The sequence below is a fragment of the Ovis canadensis genome, chromosome 18, assembly GCF_042477335.2.
Source record: "Ovis canadensis isolate MfBH-ARS-UI-01 breed Bighorn chromosome 18, ARS-UI_OviCan_v2, whole genome shotgun sequence".
Taxonomy (NCBI): Eukaryota; Metazoa; Chordata; class Mammalia; order Artiodactyla; family Bovidae; genus Ovis; species Ovis canadensis.
The window spans coordinates 70,000,822-70,023,488 of record NC_091262.1 but is presented as its reverse complement, the minus strand read 5'-3'; the positions used below and the strand labels follow the sequence as shown (position 1 = coordinate 70,023,488).

At 40.7% G+C, this 22,667-nt stretch overlaps 1 protein-coding gene across 1 annotated transcript in view; it reads left to right on the top strand.

Moving 5' to 3' along the window:
• The window catches only part of CATSPERB (cation channel sperm associated auxiliary subunit beta), a 139,195-nt gene that overhangs the window by 39,442 nt on the left and 77,086 nt on the right, over positions 1 to 22,667 (top strand). The window contains exons 6-9 of the mRNA XM_069559306.1: positions 6,403 to 6,552; positions 16,400 to 16,495; positions 16,636 to 16,754; positions 17,298 to 17,330. Of these exons, the coding sequence (XP_069415407.1) occupies positions 6,403 to 6,552; positions 16,400 to 16,495; positions 16,636 to 16,754; positions 17,298 to 17,330 (398 nt within the window). The remainder of the gene's footprint in view (positions 1 to 6,402; positions 6,553 to 16,399; positions 16,496 to 16,635; positions 16,755 to 17,297; positions 17,331 to 22,667) is intronic.

Below are 22,667 nucleotides of genomic sequence, written 5' to 3'. Positions count from 1 at the left end.
GGAGTTGGTAGCCATTCCCTTCTCCAGGGGGTCTTCCTGACCCAGGGATTGAATTCAGGTCTCCCAAATTGTAGGCAGATTCTTCACCATCCGAGCCACCAGGGAAGCCCCATTGGTCAGAATGGCCATCATTAAAAAGGCTACAGGGACTTCCCTGGTGGTCCAGTGGCTAAGACTCCATGCCCCCAATGCAGGGGGCCCAGGTTCAGTCCCTGGTCAGGAAACTAGATTCCTCATGCCACAACAAAAGTCAAAGATTAAGACCAAGCACAACCAAATAAATATATTTCTTTAAGTCTACATATAATAAATGCTGGAGAGGGTGTGGAGAAAGGGGAACCTTCCTATGCTGTGGGTGGAACCTTCCTACGCAGTTGGTGGAAAACAGTATAGAGGTTCCTCAGAAAACTAACAATAGAATTGCCAATTATTAGCAATCCCACTCCTGGGCATGAATCCAGACAAAACTACAATTCAAAAAGATATATGCACTCCTATGTTCATAGCAGCACTATTAACAATAGCCAAGACATGGAAACAACTTAAATGTCCATCAACAGATAAAAGGATAAAGAAGACACAGTACTAATATACAATGGAATATTCAGTTCAGGTCAGTTCAGTCACTCAATCGAGTCTGATTCTTTGCGACCCCATAAACGTCAGCATGCCAGGCCTCCCTGTCCATCACCAACTCCCAGAGTTTACCCAAACTCATGACCATTGAGTCAGTGATGCCATCCAACCATTTCATCCTCTATCATTCCCTTCTCCTCTTGCCCTCAATCTTTCCCTGCATCAGAGTCTTTTCAAATGAGTCAGCTCTTCACATCAGGTGGCCAAATATTGGAGCTTCAGCTTCAACATCAGTCCTTCCAATGAACACCCAGGACTGATCTCCTTTAGGACGAACTGGTTGGATCTCCTGGCAGTCCAAGGGACTTTCAAGAGTCTTCTCTAACACCACAGTTCAAAAGCATCAATTCTTCAGTGCTCAGCTTTCTTCACAGTCCAACTCTCACATCCATACATGACTACTGGAAAAACCATAGCCTTGACTAGATAGACCTTTGTTGACAAAGTAATGTCTCTGCTTTTTAATATGCTGTCTAGTGGCATCCCACTCCAGTACTCTTGCCTGAAAAATCCCATGGACGGAGGAGGCTGGTGGGCTGCAGTCCATGGGGTTGCTAAGAGTCGGACACGACTAAGCAACTTCACATTCACTGTTCACTTTCATGCGTTGGAGAAGGAAATGGCAACCCACTCTAGTGTTCTTGCCTGGAGAATCCATCTATGGGGTCGCATAGAGTCGGACACGACTGGGGCGACTTAGCAGCAGCAGCAGCAGCAGCAGCAGCAGGTTGGTCATAACTTTCCTTCCAAGGAGTAAGCATCTTTTAATCTCGTGGCTGCAGTCACCATCTGCAGTGATTTTGGAGCCCAAAAAAATAAAGTCAGCCACTGTTTTCACTGTCTCCCCATCTATTTCCCATGAAGTGATGGAACTGGATGCTATGATCTTAGTTTTCTGAATGTTGAGCTTTAAGCCAACTTTTTCACTCTCCTCTTTCACTTTTTCAAGTGATCTGCATATATGAGCTTATTGATATTTCTCCAGGAAATCTTGATTCTAGCTTGTGTTTCCTCCAGCCCAGCATTTCTCATGATGTATTCTGCACATAAGTTAAATAAGCAGGGTAACAATATACAGCCTTGATGTACTCCTTTTCCTATTTGGAACCCATCTGTTGTTCCATGTCCAGTTCTAACTGTTGCTTCCTGACCTGCATACAGGTTTCTCAAGAGGCAGGTCAGGTGTTCTGGTATTCCCATCTCCTTCAGAATTTTCCACAGTTTAAAGGCTTTGGCATAGTCAATAAAGCAGAAATAAATGTTTTTCTGAAACTATCTTGCTTTTTCGATGATCCAGCGCATGTTGGTGATTTGATCTCTGGTTCCTCTGCCTTTACTAAAACCAGCTTGAACATCTGGAAGTTCATGGTTCACGAATTGCTGAAGCCTGGCTTGGAGAATTTTGAGCATTATTTTACTAGCACGTGAGATGAGTGCAATTGTGCAGTAGTTTGAACATTCTTTGGCATTGCCTTTCTTTGGGATTGGAATGAAAAGCGACCTTTTCCAGTCCTGTGGCCACTGCTCAGTTTTCCAAATTTGCTGGCATATTGAGTGCAGCACTTTCGCAGCATCATCTTTCAGGATTTGAAATAGCTCAACAGGAATTCCATCACCTCCACTAGCTTTGTTTGTAGTGATGCTTTCTAAGGCCCATTTGACTTCACAGTCCAGGATGTCTGGCTTTAGGTGAGTGTGAGTGATTCCACCATCATGATTATCTGGGTTGTGAAGGTCTTTTTTGTACAGCTCTTCTGTGTATTCCTGCCACCTCTTCTTAATATCTTCTGCTTCTGTTAGATCCATACCATTTCTGTCCTTTATCGAGCCCATCTTTGCACGAAATGTTCCCTTGATATCTCTAATTGTCTTGAAGAGATCTCTAGTCTTTCCCATTCTATTGTTTTCCTCTATTTCTTTGCACTGATTGCTGAGGAAGGCTTTCTTATCTCTCCTTGCTATTCTTTGGAACTCTGCATTCAAATGGGAATATCTTTCCTTTTCTCCTTTGTTTTTCACTTCTCTTCTTTTCAGAGCTATTTGTAAGGCCTCCTCAGACAGCCATTTTGCTTTTTTACATTTCTTTTTCTTGTGAATGGTCTTGATTCCTGTCTCCTGTGCAATGTCACAAACCTCCATCCATAGTTCATCAGGCACTCTGTCTATCAGATCTAGTCCCTTAAATCTATTTCTCACTTCTACTGTATAATCATAAGGGATTTGATTTAGGTTATACCTGAATGGTCTAGTGGTTTTCCCTACTTTCTTCAATTTAAGTCTGAATTTGGCAATAAGGAGTTCATGATCTGAGCCACAGTCAGCTCCCAGTCTTGTTTTTGCTGACTGTATAGAGCTTCTTTGCCAGGGTCCAGCCCCGGTGGATCCAGAGTAATTTGAAGGGGAGACGGAGTCAGCATCCTAGGAAAAAGCTATTTAATTAGAAATATAAAGAGAGATTAGAAAAGGATAGTATAGTAGGAAATATTAGTGGAGAAAAAGGCTGAATAACTTGGTTTACGTGGAAATCCAAGACAAGGAATTTGCACCATCTATGTAGGCCACCGGTGCCTGCTTGAATAGCGGAGGGTGCCCTGCCTTGGGCTCCCTCTTGCGTGGGTCTTAGAAGCCAGGGCAAGTAAATGGGCATGGCGAGTCTCCATGTTCCAGATGGGAATTCAGCCAGAAAAATGGAGAACAAGAAAGAACGACATGGGGGAATCAGTCTTTCCAGAAACTGATCCATTTTCTTTATTTTCATGTTTGCTTATATACTTTTTGTTACACATAGAGATAGAATACAGAGTCACGTGGGGTCAGCAGACCTGACCCTTGTCAAAATCAGGTGCTTCACATAAATTTATACAAAGGTCTTAGGGGTTTTACATCATCTTCTGGCCATGAGGCCTGCTGACATTTTATGGCCCTTTCTGATAACGGTCAGTCAACCAGAAAACTTATTTTTTCCAGGGGTGATTTTTTCTTAAACCAGGCACCACCCTCTGAAGATACCAGATAAAGTTGCATTCCTATAGGGTGAGGGTGCAGGGGGTTATAATCAAGAAAGGAATTTACTTAGCCTAAGATTTAACATGATTAATATCAAAGGTTAATACTTATCTCTCTTATATGCTAGTTATATTCATTAATGTGTATAAGGGCAAGGAATGTGGAGACTTAGCAGCAAATATTGGCCCAACAAATGAAAACCCTTCACCAGTATAATTTCTAACCAACCCACTATACTAATAATTTCTAACTTCTCAAAAGAATCTGTATTTAGAAAGTTTAAAGCATCTCGTGCCTCTCACGGTTGGAAGGCTGTAAACAATCACATGTGGCTGGACGAACCTGCTCAGGCAGGCTAGAGAACCTTCAGAGGAGTTTGTAAGTTGAACACTCTGTCACACCCAGGAATTTTTATTGACTGAAGCTGCAAGTTAACTCCTTCTCCGAGAGAGGTGGTGGGGGACAGCCCCCTGTAAATTCATAGGTATAGGTGAGAGCATAAAACAGTAAAGTAGGCAGACTCTGGTTTTGGGGGTAGATGCTCGGGAACAGGGGGTCTCCTGAAGCTCGATCCCACCTTTGCGTATGCCAAGCCTCCTTCCTCATGACTTTTGCCATGGGCGGAGTTCCTCACACTGGCTCCTGGCATCTCCCCCTTTTTTATTTCTTAAAGCAGTCAGATGCAGCTCAGTCACGAGCTTCTGAATGTTCTGCTGAAGAATCCTGACAATACAAGGAAGAATGATTATAAGAAGTAAAATTAGAGCACCAACAGCAGAATTTTTTTCCAGAAATAAAGTTAGAGAAGGTATGGAAAAAGTCATTAGCAGCTCCAGCGGCAGTAAAATCCAATAGAATATAATCAATCTGATTTCAGTGTTGACCATCTGGTGATGTCCATGTGTAGAGTCTTCTCTTGCGTTGTTGGAAGAGGGTGTTTGCTATGACTAGTGCGTTCTCTTGGCAGAACTCTATTAGCCTTCGCCCTGCTTCATTCTGTACTCCAAGGCCAGATTTGCCTGTTACTCCAAGTGTTTCTTGACTTCCTACTTTTGCATTCCAGTCCCCTAGAATGAAAAGGACATCTTTTGGGGGGTGTTAGTTCTAGAAGGTCTTGTAGGTCTTCATAGAATCATTCAACTTCAGCTTCTTCAGCATTACCTGTCGGAGCATAGACTTGGATTACCATGATATTGAATGGTTTGCCTTGGAAACAAACAGAGATCATTCTGTTGTTTTGAGATTGCATCCAAGTACTACATTTTGGACTTTTTTGTTGAAAGCCATTTTGGTGGCTACTCCATTTCTTCTAAGGGATTCCTGCCCATGGTAGTAGATACAATGGTTATCTGAGTTAAATTCACCCATTCCAGTCCATCGTAGTTCACTGATTCCTAGAATGTCGATGTTCACTCTTGCCATCTCCTGTTTGACGACTTCCAATTTGCCTTGATTCATGGACCTAACATTCCAGGTTCCTATGCAATATTGCTCTTACAGCATTGAACCTTGCTTCTATCACCAGTCCCATCCACAACTGGGTATTGTTTTTGCTTTGGCTCCATTCCTTCATTCTTTCTGGAGTTATTTCTCTACTGATCTCCAGTAGTATATTGGGCACCTACTGACCTGGGGAGTTCACCTTTCAGTGTCCTATCTTTTCATACTTTTCATGGGACTCTCAGGGCAAGAATACTGAAGTGGTTTGCCATTCCCTTCTCTAGTGGACCACATTCTGTCAGACCTCTCCACCATGACCCATCCATCTGGGATGGCCCCACAAGGCATGGCTTAGTTTCATTGAGTTAGACAAGGCTGTGGTCCATGTGATCAGATTGGCTAGTTGTCTGTGATTGTGGTTTCAGTCTGTGTGCCCTCTGAAGCTCTCTGTCAGCGCCTACCATCTTACTTGGGTTTCTCTTACTTTGGACATGGGTGATCTCTTCACGGCTGCTCCAGCAAAGTGCAGCCACTGCTCCTTACCTTGCACATTGAATATCTCCTCTCGGCCACCACCCCTGACCTTGTACATGGGTGGCTTCCTTCAGCCACCACCCCTGACCTTGGACATGGGGTAGTTCCTCTCAGCTGCTCCTGTGTTGGTGCAGCCACTGCTCCTGTGCACAATGGAATATTACTCAGCCATAAAAAAAAGAAATAATGCCCTTTGAGGGAACATGGATGCAGAAACATGCATGTAGAAATTATCACACTAAGTGAAGTAAGTCAGAAAGATAAAGATAAATACCATAAGATATCACTTATATGTGGAATCTAAAGTATGACAGAAATGAACCTATCTATGAAACAGAAACAGAATCATGGACATAGAGAATAGACTGGTGGTTGCCAAGGTGGGGGTGGGTAGAAGGATGGATTGGGAGTTTGGGATTAACAAATGCAAACTTCTGATTCATATAGAATGGGTATCCATATAGACTGGATAAACAACAAGGTCCTATTGTATAGTATAGGGAACTACACTCAGTACCTTGTGATAAACCATAATGGAAAAGAATATGTAAAAGAGAATATGTATATGCACATATATATATATATATATATATATATATATGTTGGTATGTATGTATAGCAGAATCATTTTGTAGTACAACAGTAATTAACACAACATTGTAAATCAGCTATACTTCAATTTAAATGTTTTTTTAACTTTTTAAAAAGACAGAAAAAAAGAAAGCAGTAATGTTCTATTTTCAAGAGTGCTGCTGTAATTTAAACACCAAAACTTGATTTCCACAGAACCTATCCTTCACTGGAAACTTGGCACTGTGATGAACAAAAGAACAATCCAGCAATTATATCCACATGTGGTAGATCTCAAAACGACAAAGTGTCCCTGTGCCAATGATGTGGCATTACTTGGCTTCGTTATGAACACAACACTTAATGGTAAGTTTGTGACTTTAATCAGAATTGGGGATGGCATTTTGTATTATATGACAGTTATGTTTAGTTGGCAGTACAAGTTAAACATGCAGGCATAATGGAGTGAAAATGTTTCCTAAAAATACCTAAGAACTTTGTCATTTTCCCTTGTCTGCTTGCTAGTGTGATAAACTTTTTTCTCTGTGACATTTTGCCATGTTACTACTAACTTTAATGTCTCTCCAAATTTCCTTGATACTCTGGTGATTTATGTTCAGAAATACCTACTGCTTCTGTACAGCAGAGGATAAAAAGGTTTATCAGAAAGTGAAGTCACTCAGTCGTGTCTGACTCTTTGCGACACCATGGACTGTAGACTACGAGGATCCTCCATCCATGGAATTTTCCAGGCAAGAGTACTGGAGTGGGTTGCCATTTCCTTCTCCAGGATATCTTCCCAACCCAGGGATCGAACCCAAGTCTCCCTCATTGCAGGCAGTTGCTGAAAGGTAGTTGCTGAACCACAAAAATATGCCGGGATTCTTGGCCTCTGGAGAAGAATTCAATCTGGGGCCAGAGATGAATGAGGCTTGATCGCTCAGAGTTTTTGTGTAATAAAAGTTTTATTAAAGTATAAAGGAAATACAGAAAGCTTCTGACATAGGCATCAGAAGAGGGCAGAAAGAGTACCCCCTTGCTAGTGTTAGCAGTGGAGTTATATACTCTCCAATGAATCAAAAGAATGTCTGAAGGTTGTAAAGACCTCACCAGACCTACTCCCATAATTTACATTTTAAGATAACAGGATTAGCCAGAAGGTTTAATCTAGAGACTGTCCTCAGACAGGATACATTATTGTTATATAATCCTAAGGAATGTGAGGGGGAAAAAAAGTTTATCCTTTCTTCTTCCTTGAGAGTTCCAGACCCCTCTCTCCTTGGGGACCCCTAGACTTCAACCTGCCTAGGAAATGACTCAATGCTTTACCGTCTGAGCCACCAGGGAAGCCCCATTTGATACTCTGTCCTCCATTAATATGTTCTTTCTTCCCAGAGATAATTCATTGCAGTTCTAATCCATCTTCTATTCCTGCCACACATAAATATGTAAAGTTGTTCTGAGGTATCACATTATTTTGTTATGTGTTTTTCTATTATTATTATAATTAATAGCATCCTACACTTTTCAATTACTAATCGTCTTATTCTAGATTGTTTTTCATAGGACATTGATGACTTCAGTGACCCCAAATCTGATATTTCTAAAGGAAAATAAATAAATAAAAGAACTAAAAGATAGGAAACAAATTTTATTACCCATAGATTATATGTGTATCTATATAAAAATCCAAAAGAATCAACAGACAAACTATCAGAACAAGTATGGGAATGCTATGGAATTGACAAACATATCAGTATATAAAAACCACTCCACTAAAGACTGATTAAAAGATTATAAATTTAAAAACCCTATTCAGAAAGTAATAGGGACCTATAAATAAACCAAAAAAGACTTGCAAGGCTTGTGTAGAAATTATAAAATTTTAATGAAGGCTATAAAAAGAGACTAAAAATGATTTTATGTAAAAATGTTAGTTCTCTCAAAATTTATCAATCAATTCAATACAAATCCAAGAAAAATTACAGCTGTACTTTTGTGTATATGGAAATTGATAAGCCAATACCAAAATTCATGTGGGAGACTAAAGCAACATGACTAACAAACATGATTTTAAAGAATAAAACAGCATAATAGGTTGCCCTACCATGATAAAGTAATAGATTCAAGTAATATACACTGGTATAGGGATATATAGATAGCCTTGCCCCAAATTTCTTTGAATTCCAATGACTTGCAGTCTTTTAATTATCCTAGCTCCAGCCTGCTTGTGCAGAATTAGTTCAGTGAGAAACTGTGTCTCATTTTCCTCTCTCTCAACCAGATGGAAACTCAGCTCCTTTTCTAGCTTTGTTCCATGGATGCAAGGCCAGGGCCCCCTCCTCTTTTCTCTGTCCAAACCTGCCATACTTTTGTGAGACACAGGAGAGGAGCCAGTCTCTGCATCCTGCCACACCCCCAAGAATCATAGGAGAGAAGGCAAGTCTCAGTTCCTCAGGGTCTCACTCACTCGATCACTTCAACATCTCAAGAAAAGAAACTTTTGGAAACCTGTTTTTAGATGAACCCACTTTTTCCCTCATCTGGCCACTGGTATGCTGAAGCAGAAAATAAATTCCCACAGTATCAGGCTGCCACTGACCATTCCTTTGTGAGGCTTTGGTTCATCTGCCCTCCCCACACCAATGAAGCTTCATCCCAAATGGAGTCAATGGTGAGAACAGGAATCCAGGAGCCTCATATGGTCCATATGTTCCAGTCTGGAATTATTACCCATCTTCCTCCTCTATGACACTCCTAATACATCCATCATGCCTCTCACCCCAATTTTATGTCACTACAGAAACCCAAGCCTCCAGGTCACTTTCGGTTACTTTATACCACATACTATTCTGAATTTCCTTTAATTTCACCCAAACAACATTCAGAAAACTAATACTGTGGTATCTGGTCCCATCACTTCATGGCGAATAGATGGGGAAACAAAGAAACAGTGACAGACTTTATTCTGGGGGGCTCCAAATCACTGCAGATGGTGACTGCAGCCATGAAATTAAAAAGACGTTATGATCAACAAAGACAGCATATTAAAGAGCAGAGACATTACTTTGCCAACAAAGGTCTGTCTAGTGAAAGTTATGGTTTTTCTAGTAGTCATGTATGGATGTAAGAGTTGGACTATAAAGATAGCTGAGCGCTGAAGAATTGATGCTTTTGAACTGTGGTGTTGGAGAAGACTCTTGAGAGTCCTTGAATTGCAAGGAGATCCACCAGTCAATCCTAAAGGAAATCAGTCCTGAATATTCATTGGAAGGACTGATGCTAAAGCTGAACCTTCAATACTTTGGCCACCTGATGCAAAGAACTGACTCATTAGAAAAGTCCCTGATGCTGGGAAAGATTGAAGGCAGGAGGAGAAGGGGACATCAGAGGATGAGATAGTTGGATGGCATCACTGACTCAATGAACATGAGTTTGAGTAAACTCCAGAAGCTGGCAATGGACAGGGAGACCTGGTATGCTGCAGTCCATGGGATTGCAAAGAGTTGGACACAACTGAGTAACTGAACTGAACTGAAACGTAGGTCCATCTCCATTCTCCCAAATCCATTCATTGGAATATGTGGTCTGTTATCAGTAAATTCCCCCATACTACTAATCTTTTCTCTGAATGGTCCCCTCAATTGCTGTAAAGAGTAATCTGGCCAATCCCAGTTATCATTCTTTTCTCTGCAGCCGTCTCACATGTTTGAGTCTCAAGGCGTCATTGTCCTCATTCCTTAAGGGCTACTTCTTAATAATTAACTCCTGTCTTCTCCTTGAAAATGTTCAGTCCCTTTGTAGTCAGACTTTACTCCCTCTAACTCTCCTTGGCTGCTAGTGTATGACAACCTTCCCATCACTCACTTTCATTGATGAGTTTAGTATCTGGACCCCTACCTTATTTTTGTTACTATTTTTGGTGATTTCACCACCCATATGGACCAATGCTTTCAAGGCCTGTTCTTCCCCAGTGATCTTTCCCCCGTCTTACTTCTGTGGTCATTTTCTTGACCTTGTTGTCTCTGATATTGTTACTACCTCCAAAATCTCCACTACAATCATCTCATGCTCTGCGCACTACCTTCTATACTTTCATCTTACCCTAGTATTCACAGTCTGACATTTGGATTTCTTGGAGACATCAATACGTTTTCTCCACCACTTTTTTTTCACTACACAACATACTTACTTTTTCACCATAATTTTGTCTCTCTTTATAAATACTTCTGTAACTTCTTTGCCCTTCTCTTTCTTTCTTGCCTGCATAATCCGACCTGTCATTAAAACCATCTCTACTCCATTGGCAGAGCAGAATATTACCAGACAAAAGTTGCACACCAGTCTCTTTAAAATTTCACCAGCTGGTCTCAGCATAAATTCATGATTTCAAGTCTCAAAGTGGGTACTCAGAATGACCCAGAAATCCCACCTCTCTTCCTTGGGATGTTTATTTTCCCATTCTGCAGAGTGACCTGGTCACACCTCTTCCCACTCCTCAAGTGCTGTGCCTCACCTCCTTTCCCTTTCTGCTCTCAGCTGTGCTTTTAATACTTGATGTACACTCATTATCAGAGAAATGCAAATCAAAACCACAATGAGGTACCATTTCACACCTGTCAGAATGGCTACGATCCAAAAGTCTGCAAGCAATAAATGCTGGAGAGGGTGTGGAGAAAAGGGAGCCCTCTTACACTGTTGGTGGGAATGCAAACTAGTACAGTCACTATGGAGAACAGTGTGGAGATTCCTTTAAAAACTGGAAATAGAACTGCCTTATGACCCAGCAATCCCACTTCTGGGCATACACACTGAGGAAACCAGAACTGAAAGAGACACATGTACCCCAATGTTCATCGCAGCACTGTTTATAATAGCCAGGATATGGAAGCAACCTAGATGTCCATCAGCAGATGAATGGATAAGAAAGCTGTGGTACATATACACAATGGAGTATTACTCAGCTGTTAAAAAGAATTCAATTGAATCAGTTCTGATGAGATGGATGAAACTGGAGCCGATTATACAGAGTGAAGTAAGCCAGAAAGAAAAACACCAATACAGTATACTAACACATATATATGGAATTTAGGAAGATGGCAATGACGACCCTGTATGCAAGACAGGGAAAGAGACACAGATGTGTATAACGGACTTTTGGACTCAGAGGGAGAGGGAGAGGGTGGGATGATTTGGGAGAATGACATTCTAACATGTATACTATCATGTGAATTGAATCGCCAGTCTATGTCTGACGCAGGATGCAGCATGCTTGGGGCTGGTGCAAGGGGATGACCCAGAAAGTTGTTATGGGGAGGGAGGTGGGAGGGGGGTTCATGTTTGGGAATGCATGTAAGAATTAAAGATTTTAAAATTTAAAAAATAAAAAACTAAAATTAAAAAAAAAAAAAAGAAAGCTGTGGTACATATACACAATGGAGTATCACTCAGCCATTAAAAGGAATACATTTGAACCCGTTCTAATGAGGTGGATGAAACTGGAGCCTATTATACAGAGTGAAGTAAGCCAGAAAGAAAAACACCAATACAGTATACTAATGCATATACATGGAATTTAGAAAGATGGTAATGATAACCCTGTATGCCAGACAACAAAAGAGACACAGATGTATAGAACAGTCTTTTGGACTCTGTGGGAGAGGGAGAGGGTGGGATGATTTGGGAGAATGGCATTGAAACATGTATAATATCAGATATGAAACAAATAGCCAGTCCAGGTTCAATGCATGATACTGGATGCTTGGGACTGGTGCACTGAGATGACCTAGAGGGATGGTACAGGGAGGGAGGAGGGAGGGGGGTTCAGGATAGGGAACACGTGTATACCTGTGGTGGATTCATGTTGATGTGTGGCAAAACCAATATATTATTGTAAAGTAATTAACCTCCAATTAAAATAAATAAATTTATTTTAAAAAAATACTTGATGTAGAAGATCAAGACTGATCACAAGGCATTCCATCATCGCTTCTTCTCTCACCTGTCACCTTACCTGCCTTAGTACTTGCATGCTTTGCCTTCTTGCCTGTTGCATTGTGAGAAATCTCTCTGCTGTGCCTAAGGCTGCCCATCACCCCTTGTGTCCTGCATCCTATTCTCTCCAATCACCTGGAGAACCTTACTCCTGCATCTGTCCCTAGTTCTCACCTTTCTCTCATATATCATCACTCTGTCCCTCCTCAGTGGATTAGATGCATTAGTATACAAACATACCCTAATATCCTCCATCTTAGCCAAAATCTTCATTTATCTCACTTTACCACCATCCCTGATTCCTCTGTTCCCCCTTCAAACAAAATGATTGGGAGAATTTATTGTAGATGGCATTACATTTTCCACCTTCCTATTTTATCTTCAGTTCAGTTCAGTCGCTCAGTCGTGCCCGACTCTTTGCGACCCCATGAATCACAGCATGCCAGGCCTCCCAGTCCATCACCAACTCCCGGAGTTCACTCAAACTCATGTCCATCGAGTCAGTGATGCCATCCAGCCATCTCATCCTCTGTTGTCCCCTTCTCCTCCTGCCCCCAATCCCTCCCAGTGTCAGGGTCTTTTCCAATGAGTCAACTCTTCACATGAGGTGGCCAAAGTATTGGAGTTTCAGCTTCAGCATCAGTCCTTCCAATGAATGTTCAGGACTGATTTCCTTTAGGATGGACTGGTTGGATCTCCTTGCAGTCTAAGGGACTCTCAAGAGTCTTCTCCAACACCACAGTTCAAAAGCATCAATTCTTCGGTGCTCAGCTTACTTCACAGTCCAACTCTCACATCCATACATGACCACTGGAAAAACCATAGTCTTGATTAGACGGATCTTTGTTGGCCAAGTAATATCTCTGCTTTTCAATATGCTATCTAGGTTAGTCATAACTTTCCTTCCAAGGAGTAAGCGTCTTTTAATTTCATGGCTGCAATCACCATCTGCAGTGATTTTTGAGCCCCCAAAAATACAGTCTGACACTGTTTCCACTGTTTCCCCATCTATTTGCCATGAAGTGATGGGACCAGATGCCATGATCTTCGTTTTCTGAATGCTGAGCTTTTAGCCAACTTTTTCACTCTCCTCTTTCACTTTCATCAAGAGGCTTTTTAGTTCCTCTTCAGTTTCTTCCATAATGGTGGTGTTATCTGCATATCTGAGGTTTTATCTTCATTACCCTGCAAATCAGATTGTTCCTACCATTGTTCTGAAACAATTCATTCTAAGGTCACCCATGATCTCCATGTTGTCAATTCCAACAGTCAATTCGTTATCCTCATTCTACTCTCCCTCCCAGCAGAATTTGACACAGTTAACTAATTTACTTCTCAACAGAACACTTTATTCTTTTGGCTTCCTTACACCACCTATAGTTACATTTATCTTACCTCATTGGTCAATCCTTAGTTTTCTAAACCGGCTCATTTGTTGTGACCCCTAACATGTCAATGAAATAAGGCTTTGTCCTCAACTCTACCAGATCCTCTCCGAGAAATGTAATCTAGTCCTTTGGTAATAATGCCACCTTCAGGCTGATGATCCCTGAATTTGTATTTCTGGTGCTGACCACTTCCTTGAGACCAAACTCCCACACTTAATTGTCTGTTTTATACTTCCTATTGGTATCTAATGAGCATCTCTGATATAACAAAGCTAAGCCAAAATTCTTGATTCATCTCCCTTTAAAATCTGTTCCTCTCTAGTACTTTTCATCCTAATGTATATCCAATTACTCAAATATAAAATTTAGCACTGACTTTTGACTATTCTTACTCTGATGACATTCCAGGATGAGGCCACATCCAGTGTCTATCCTCAGCATGACCACTTCTCTCCTCTGGTAAAATCTTACGCCAAGATAACAATGGTTTTCCATGAGACTAATTCACAGCCTCTCAAGCGGTCTCCCTGTTTCTAAACCTAGTACAACCCACGATCCAAACAGTCACCACAATGATCTCAAGTGTAAAACAAATCACACTACTTTCTGGCTTCAAACATTCCAGTGGCTTCCCTTTGCCCATTAGAATAAAATCCAAAATCATTGCGATGGTCTACATCAGCTTCTGTAACCCTGAGATACAATTATGGCCAGTTTGTCACAGAGAATAGCCTGTAACTTAATTTCAGTATAAAATATCAACCAGAATAAGCTTTTATTTTACTACTTACCTCTCTATTAAATATTTCTAGACTTTGCCAGAGTCTGGTCATGTGATATGCTTAGCTTTTGCCTTAGAAAAGCAAAGCTTGCCTTTAGCTTTCCTCTTTCTGGAAAAAGTGGATGATGATAGCATTTTCTTCCATATCTTTCCCTACACAGAAAATATCTAGGAGTTAAAACACACACGTCAGAATCTGAGTGATGCTGCATTCATCTTTTAGAAACAAAGCATATGCATTAGATTATCAACTCTCTTCAGGCTCCTTCTACCACCTGCATAGTTATATGCGTGTTGACTAGATTTCATATTAATGTTCCACATTTAAAACACAAAAGATGCTTAACATTCCTTCTATGGCCAAGGAAAGGTAAGATCAAGGAACAAAGTGGTTTCAGTATTTGCAACATGTTCAGTCTCTTTTTAATAAGTTCTCAAAGTTTGAATGAAGTAAAGTGTTAGTTGCTCAGTCATGTCTGACTCTTTGCGACCCTGTGCCCTGCAGCCCACCATGCTCCTTTGTCCATGGAATTCTCCAGGCAAGAATACTAGTGAAAGTGAAAGTCACTCAATCGTGTCTGACTCTTTGCGATCCCATGGGCTGTACAGTAGATGGAATTCTCCAGGCCAGAATACTGGAGTGGGTAGCCTTTCCCTTTTCTCTAAGGGAAAGAATACTAGAGTAGGTAGCCATTCCCTTCTCCAGGGGATCTTCCCAACCCAGTGACTGAACCAGGGTTTCCTGCATTACAGGCAGATTCTTTACCATCTGAGCCACAAATAGATTCCCTTATTAACAATTTATTCTATTTTAAAAATCACAATAAAGCAAATCACTTTCAAAAAATAAAATAAATCAAACACAACTTCTTCCCTCTTGGGTTTTGCATTTTAATGTTTTTTTTCTGGAATTTTTGTATTGTTCACTATAATTGTATTCTTGAAATAGGGACATATTTTTGCTTGGAAGGATATTATCAGGAAGGAAAATTTCTTTCTGTATCCTCATATATTATGACTGGGGGCCTCCCAACTAACGAAGACATTAGCAGGAGAAAAGGCATGTACTTTTTATTAATATTTATAATCATGGGAGTTCCCAGAAGAGAAATGAAACTCAGAGAACTAGTTAAACTTGGAGGCTTATATACCATCTTAACAAGGAGTCTAGACCTCAAGGGACAAGAAATTGTGACATGATGAGGAAATTTGTGGGTGGACTCATGGAAGATAAGACTTATTTTATAGAAGTCTGTTTATTCAGACTCATTTTGGAATCATCTCCCTGTCTCTGGTGAGAAGATTGCTCTCTTCTCTTCCTGGTTTTAGGGACTTCCCTCATAGCTCAGTTGGTAAAGAATCTGCCTGCAATGCAGGAGATCCCGGTTTGATCCCTGGGTTGGGAAGATCCATTGGAGAAGGGATAGGCTACCCACTCCAGTATTCTTGGGCTTGCTTCCCTTTCGGCTCAGCTGGTAAAGAATCCACCTGCAGTGTGGGAGACCTGGGTTCAATGCCTGTGTTGGGAAGATCCCCTGGAGAAGAATACTACCCACTCCAGTATTCTGGCTTGGAGAATTCCATGGACTGTATATTCCATAGTGTCAAGAGTCAGAAACAACTGAGCGACTTTCACTTTCACTTCCTGATACAGGTGAAGTGGTTAGAAAATGCCCTGCTTTTTAGCAGGAAAAGGGAGGCAGAGAACTCTTCCTGCATTTCTTGATTCTCAGCTACCTCCAGCTCAAAACTCTGATGCCAAAGTGGCATATTTTAGGGATGACATATTCTGATCTCCTTCAATATAAAACAAAATCCTTAATAATTTGATGGCTGGCTAAACTCCTGTGGTACAACTCAAGTTACTTTATCTTTCCAATGCTTGGGGAAGTGACACTCAAACTTCACTTTGTGGGGTTGGGGCAAGGGTAGAGCATAGGCTGGAAGGTGGGGCAGGTGCCGGCTCTCCGTCCTAAAACCTTAGCACCTTAGGAGTCAGTTACTCGCTTTGCAGTTATCTTGCCTTAATATCCCTTTTCTCTCATGATAGGTGTTTACATAGGCCTCAGCTTTTCTGGATTTTGGGATTATGATGATACCCAGTGGTATAACCTGACAAATATGGTCTATTCCCAAGTTGGAGAAGGTAATTCCTCTAACAGCAACTTCATCTTTGACATTTTCCTTTGCATCAATATTTGATGAATATTTATGAAATGTCTTTGCTTTGCTGAAAACATCATTTTTCCCTTATCTTTTAACCCATTATATGATTTCTTCCTTTAGAACACAAACAGCTCTCAGTGGTGGATATGGTTTTAACAAATCATTTTTTAGTTATCCTCACCTCTTTGGGTCTTTTTATAAGTAGAGATCTTCGTTATCCATCATCCTCTGTCTTAATGGTAAGTGAATTGCCTCATGCGAAGAGTTGACTCACTGGAAAAGACTCTGATGCTGGGAGGGGTTGGGGGCAGGAGGAAAAGGGGACAACCGAGGATGAGATGGCTAGATGGCTTCACGGACTCAATGGACGTGAGTTTGAGTGAACTCCGGGAGTTGGTGATGGACAGGGAGGCTTGGCGTGCTGCAATTCATGGGGTCACAAAGAGTCTGACACAACTGAGAGACTGAACTGAACTGAATTGCTCTGTAACTAGAAGTTAACCTTAAATATCTTATGTGATATAAAGTAGAAATATTGGATACTTGAGTTACATGTGATATATCTTAAAATTGAAATGTAAAAGCATAATATCATGACTTTTTCCTTTGCCTTATAGTGTTGAATATATCATTTAGAAATGGCTAGTTTTGTTGCTATACAAATTTATGGGAAGTTTCAAATACATACATGTAGAAAACACATGTGTAATTTACACTGCTATGTTTTATCATGCCTTCTGATTGCAAGCAAAAATTTAAATTCCTTCTTTTCTTTCTTCTAGCTTTCAAGGGTAGACTTCTGTGGTTTCGAAAGGGTAAGATGCTTTCAATTTCCAAGGGTTTGTTAGAAGATATTCATTTCCTTGGTGACCTAAGAGATGAGGTGCAAGACAAGAATTCATGATATAGATGATACCTGACACTACAATATTATTTACAGTTTGAACTTAAAGATGTGTTTCCACTAACCATTAAACAATGATCTCTTGTTCTGTTTCAAAGGAGGAAATGCCGCTCTTTGTTTTATAGGCAGCCCTTACCCCTTCTTTATATGTTCTGTCCAGGATTGCTGTGGCTGTTCAGTGTGTTCTGCACAAGAGCACCCAGTTGAAAAGATGGGCAGTCCAGTGGTTCGGCAGTGCCATGGTTAAGACTTCACCTTTCAATTCAGTGGACATGGGTTCAACCCACGGTTGGGGAGCTAAGATCCGACATGCCTCAGGGCCAAAAAAACAAAACATAGAACAGAAGCAATATTGTGACAGATTTAATAAAGACTTTTTTTTAAATGGTCCACATCAAAAAAAACTTAAAAAAACAAAAAAGTAAAGAAAAGATAGAGATGAAATCCGGCTTAACACTTGACTCCTCAGTCTGCCTGCTCCTGACCCTCACATGAGTCTGTGTCTACAGAGACAAAGGGGCACTCTTTCTAATATGATACAAGCAACCATATAAGCTCTGATTCTGGCTTTTGGGGGTGTGATTTTGTTCCATCCATTATCTCCCCTCTGTTATGAGGTCAGGTTTTGAAATTCAACTAAGTCATTGCCTCATTGCCATCAACATATGAGCACAACAAAATTATGAGTATTTATAGCCTTCTGCCATGTCCCCTCCCATATAGGCCTGTGGGCACAGATGCACATGGGCACACACATGCACACTCACTCACACTGACTAAAGCAAAGAGGCACTTACTTCTCAGGAAGTAAAAGGAACTGACTTCTTGCTTCACTGATTCCAAGAAACGTCAAGCTGAGAACTGGGAATGTCCAGCAGTCAAAACTGACTTCCACTACAAAGAGCAAGGAGGAGAACTGTCAAGGACAGAATTCCAAACTGAAAAACTCTATCACTCAAGAGTGAGGGTGAAGAAAAGAAATTTTCACAGATAAGCCATCAGGAGAGTTTATCATCCAGAGATTCCCGTGAAGAAGTGGGATGCCAGAAATAATGATGGAACTAGAAATGTGAACTCTAAGGGAGGCAGGAAACTTATTTATGCTTTTCACCAAACCTGAGCCCACCCTTCTGTGTTTTTATAGCTGCATATATTCCATCCTGTGAACTTAACCAGAGTTTACTTAACCAGTCTCCTATGAGTAGATACTTGAGTAGTTTTTCTAATCTTTTGCTTTTATATTACAAACAATGCTTCCATTAATAATTTGTATCCAGCAAGTTTGTACATATCTGGCTATATCAGTACAATACATTCTTGGAACTTGGATGGACACATCAAGGAGTAAATGCTTGTACAATATTAAAAGACAATCACAAGTTGCCCTTCATAGACATTTTTACTATTTACAAGGATACTAAAATAAATCCTCTTAAGCTTAAATATTTCACCAAAAACTCAGGGACTTCTGGTAATGATGAGAGAGAGAAGAATTACAAGCATTCCAAAGATAGTGAGGTCATGTGGCAGGGCAAAATGCAGGGGAAAGTGAATTATTCTCAAAGGTATAGGGATTTACCTTTAGGAAAGGCTTCTTCTGTAATGATTGAAGAAAGGACAGTAAGAATGGGATGTGTGTGGCTATCCAGCCAGGAATTTGAAGGAGTTAATACTTGGTGATTTATTAATATCAATAACCTCAGATATGTAGATGACACCACCCTTATGGCAGAAAGTGAAAAGAAACTAAAAAGCCTCTTGATGAAAGTGAAAGAGGAGAGTGAAAAAGTTGGCTTAAAGCTCAACATTCAGAAAAAGAAGATCATGGCATCTGGTCCCATCACTTCATGGGAAATAGATGGAGAAACAGTGGAAACAGTGTCAGACTGTATTTTGGGGGGCTCCAAAATCACTGCAGATGGTGATTGCAGCCCTGAAATTAAAAGATGCTTACTCCTTGGAAGGAAAGTTATGACCAACTTAGACAGCATATTAAAAAGCAAAGACATTACTTTGCCAACAGAGGTCCATCTATTCAAGGCTATGGTTTTTCCTGTGGTCATGTATGGATGTGAGAGTTGGACTGTGAAGAAAGCTGAGTGCCAAGGGATTGATGCTTTTGAACTGTGGTGTTGGAGAAGACTCTTGAGAGTCCCTTGGACTGCAAGGAGATCCAACCAGTCCATTCTAAAGGAGATCAGTCCTGGGTGTTCTTTGGAAAGCCTGATGCTAAAGCTGAAACTCCAGTACTTTGGCCACCTCATGAGAAGAGTTGACTCATTGGAAAAGACTGATGCTGGGAGGGATTGGGGCAGGAGGAGAAGGGGATGACAGAGGATGAGATGGCTGGATGGCATCACCGACTCAATGGACATGAGTTTGAGTGAACTCCGGGAGTTGGTGATGGACTGGGAGGCCTGGCGTGCTGCGATTCATGGGATCGCAAAGAGTCGGACACAACTGAGCAACTGAACTGAACTGAACTTATTCATCCATTCAACAGAAGTTTGTTGAGCCAGGCTTGTTTAGACAAAGACATACAAGATAAAGTCCAGACTCTCCTGTAGCTTTCCATTCTCCTGAAGCAGCTAGGCCATGAAAAAGTACACAAACATAAGCAGACTGTGAAGAGTAAAAAGGGCTTATTCAAATTAAAGCAGGAAAAAGAAACAGAGAGTGAAGAGAATATAACATTGTATTTTAAGCCAGGTGATTATAGCAGACCTCTCCAAGGGGGTGAAATTGAAGCAGAAATTCAAATGATTTGAAGAAATGATTTTTCCAAAATATGTCCAGACAGTGGTGCAAAGGCCCTCAATTGGGAACTTGACATGAGGCAAAATCTCTCTGCCAAAATCTGGTTAGTGGAAATAGCAGGCATCTGGAGTCACTTCTTTAAGGATAAAATCCAAGCTCTTGAGAGACATAGAAAGTCCTTCATGGTCAGAGCCTCTTGTGCCTTCCTCAGCCTTGTGGTGCCTGCTCCTCACCCCAAGAAGCCCTTTCCAGGCACAGCAAACACACCTTGAAATGAGCCATCATTTCTTACACTTTGAATCAGTTGGACAAGATGTTTCATCTCCTTAGGGTGCATTCCCTCCCCCTCCCTTTCATTTCACTTAGAGCAAGGATCCCCAACCTTTTTGGCACCAGGGACCAGTTTCATGGAAGACAATTTTTCCACAGACTGGAGTGAGGGAGGATGGTTGTGGAAGGATTCAAGCATATTACATTTATTGTGCAATTTATTTCTGCTATTATTACATCAACTCCACCACACATCATTAAGCATTAGATCCTGGAGGTTAGGGACCCATGACTCAGAGAGTTCCTACCACTTCTTCAATCCCCTCTGTGACTACCAAGGGTGCCTTTCCTGTGCAGTCTCAATGCTGTCACCACTAATGGCTGTCGTTTGTCACCCTATTTTGTCTGTTGAGCCCTCTGACTTGTTTCACCAGATTTTAGGTTCCATGTCAAGAACTACCTTATTTACTGGTGTATGCTAATAAGTTACCACCTTGCCTTGCACATAGGTCATCTCAAATAAATATGTGCAGAATCCATGAGTGAATAAATGAAGACAGACAAGAATCCAGTCTTGTAGGAAGTTAGTAGCCATGCACCATGGAACTTTGAACAGTCATATACCTCTCTGGCCTCAATTTCTTCATTTTAAAATGTTCATAACATTATCTACCTCTTACAGTTGAAGTGATTAAATAACATTATGTAAAAATTTGGCCTGGTTCATGAATCAAAGTAGAAACTTAAACAAACAAACAAGAAACTATATTTTCTCTCCAAACAGATAGTCAGAACCTTTTGAAAGCAAATGACAGAAACCAACTAAATCTGATTTTAGCAAAGGAGATGCAGTTGTTGGCTCATGTGAGCAGGGAATTCAGGGAATGAAGAATCTGGCTTTCAGACATGACTGGATTTTGTGCCTAACAAGTGTCCATCAAACTCTGTCTTCTCAGCATTTGAGTCTACTTTCCTCTACATTAACTTCACTCTCAGTGGATTTGTTCCAATTGTCAGTAAGAACGGCCACCAAGTTTATGTGCAAGCAATTTAGCAATCCCCGCAGGAATAAAGTATCTCTTTTCTGGTACTTCCAAGTCTCAGGGCCGACTCATTACCCTTACTTGGATCGTGTGTTCATTCCTGACCCGTCTTTGTGCCTCTAAATCAGGCCTGAGGCATGAGCTCATCCTTGGAATAAAGTTAGCCTGTTCAGATTAAATTATCCCCAGGGATATTCACTGAAGTATTATCAGTTTTATTCCAGGTTAGGGGGAAAAAAAAAAGGAATCTCAGGACCCAGTAGAGATTCTTTATTAATTGCCCATATATAGTCATGATAATCACAATATTCTAAACACTAAAGATTTATATGAGAACAGGCTCATTTGATATAATGCCTTAGATTGAAATTCAAATAAATTATTGTCTAGTCCATTTTAAAAGGCTTCTTTGTTTAGAAGTTTTATTAAGATATAATTCACATAGCATATTTACCCACTTTAGTGTACAATTCAGTGGCCTTTAGTATATTCACAGTTGTGCAACCATCACCACAGTCTATTCTAAAATATTTTAAAGGCTTTTATTGTAGAGATTATGCAGATTTTATTATTGATCTTTAAAAATGTAAGAAGGTTTTCCTTTTGTCTCAATAATTTAAGAGTCAGAGTCTTCCTATGTTAACTGAAAAAATTACATAATCTAAAAGTTAAGAGTTATATTTTATTCTGTGGACAAAACTGAGGATATAAGCCCAGGGCATGGCCTCTCAGATAGCTCTGAGAGACTGCTCCCAAGAGGGAAAGGGGAACCAGGATATATAAGGAGTTTTTGTAGCAAAGACCAGGTAGTTAGAACATCAAAAGTTTTCTTTAAAGAAAATCATATATCTCAAGGAATTTAGTGCTTTTCTATACAAGAGTCTGGGCTCCCTGAAATCATTCCTCTGATGTGCACCTCAGCTCTTTGGGACCAGTACCCTGTGCTTTCTCATCCTGAATCTCCTCAGGGTGCATCTTTGGGGGCTGGCTGCAGTGACTGAGGGCAAGGCAGCAGGCAGACAGCCCATCTGTCTCCATCCTGAGTTCCCTCGGGGCTCACAGTTGTGGTTATAGTGGTTGTAGTGGCTTGATGGCTGCAAATCCTTTGTTTATTGCAGGCAGGCAACATATTTTTATAGATACCTATAACAGAACCATCTCAAATTCTTGCATATAAC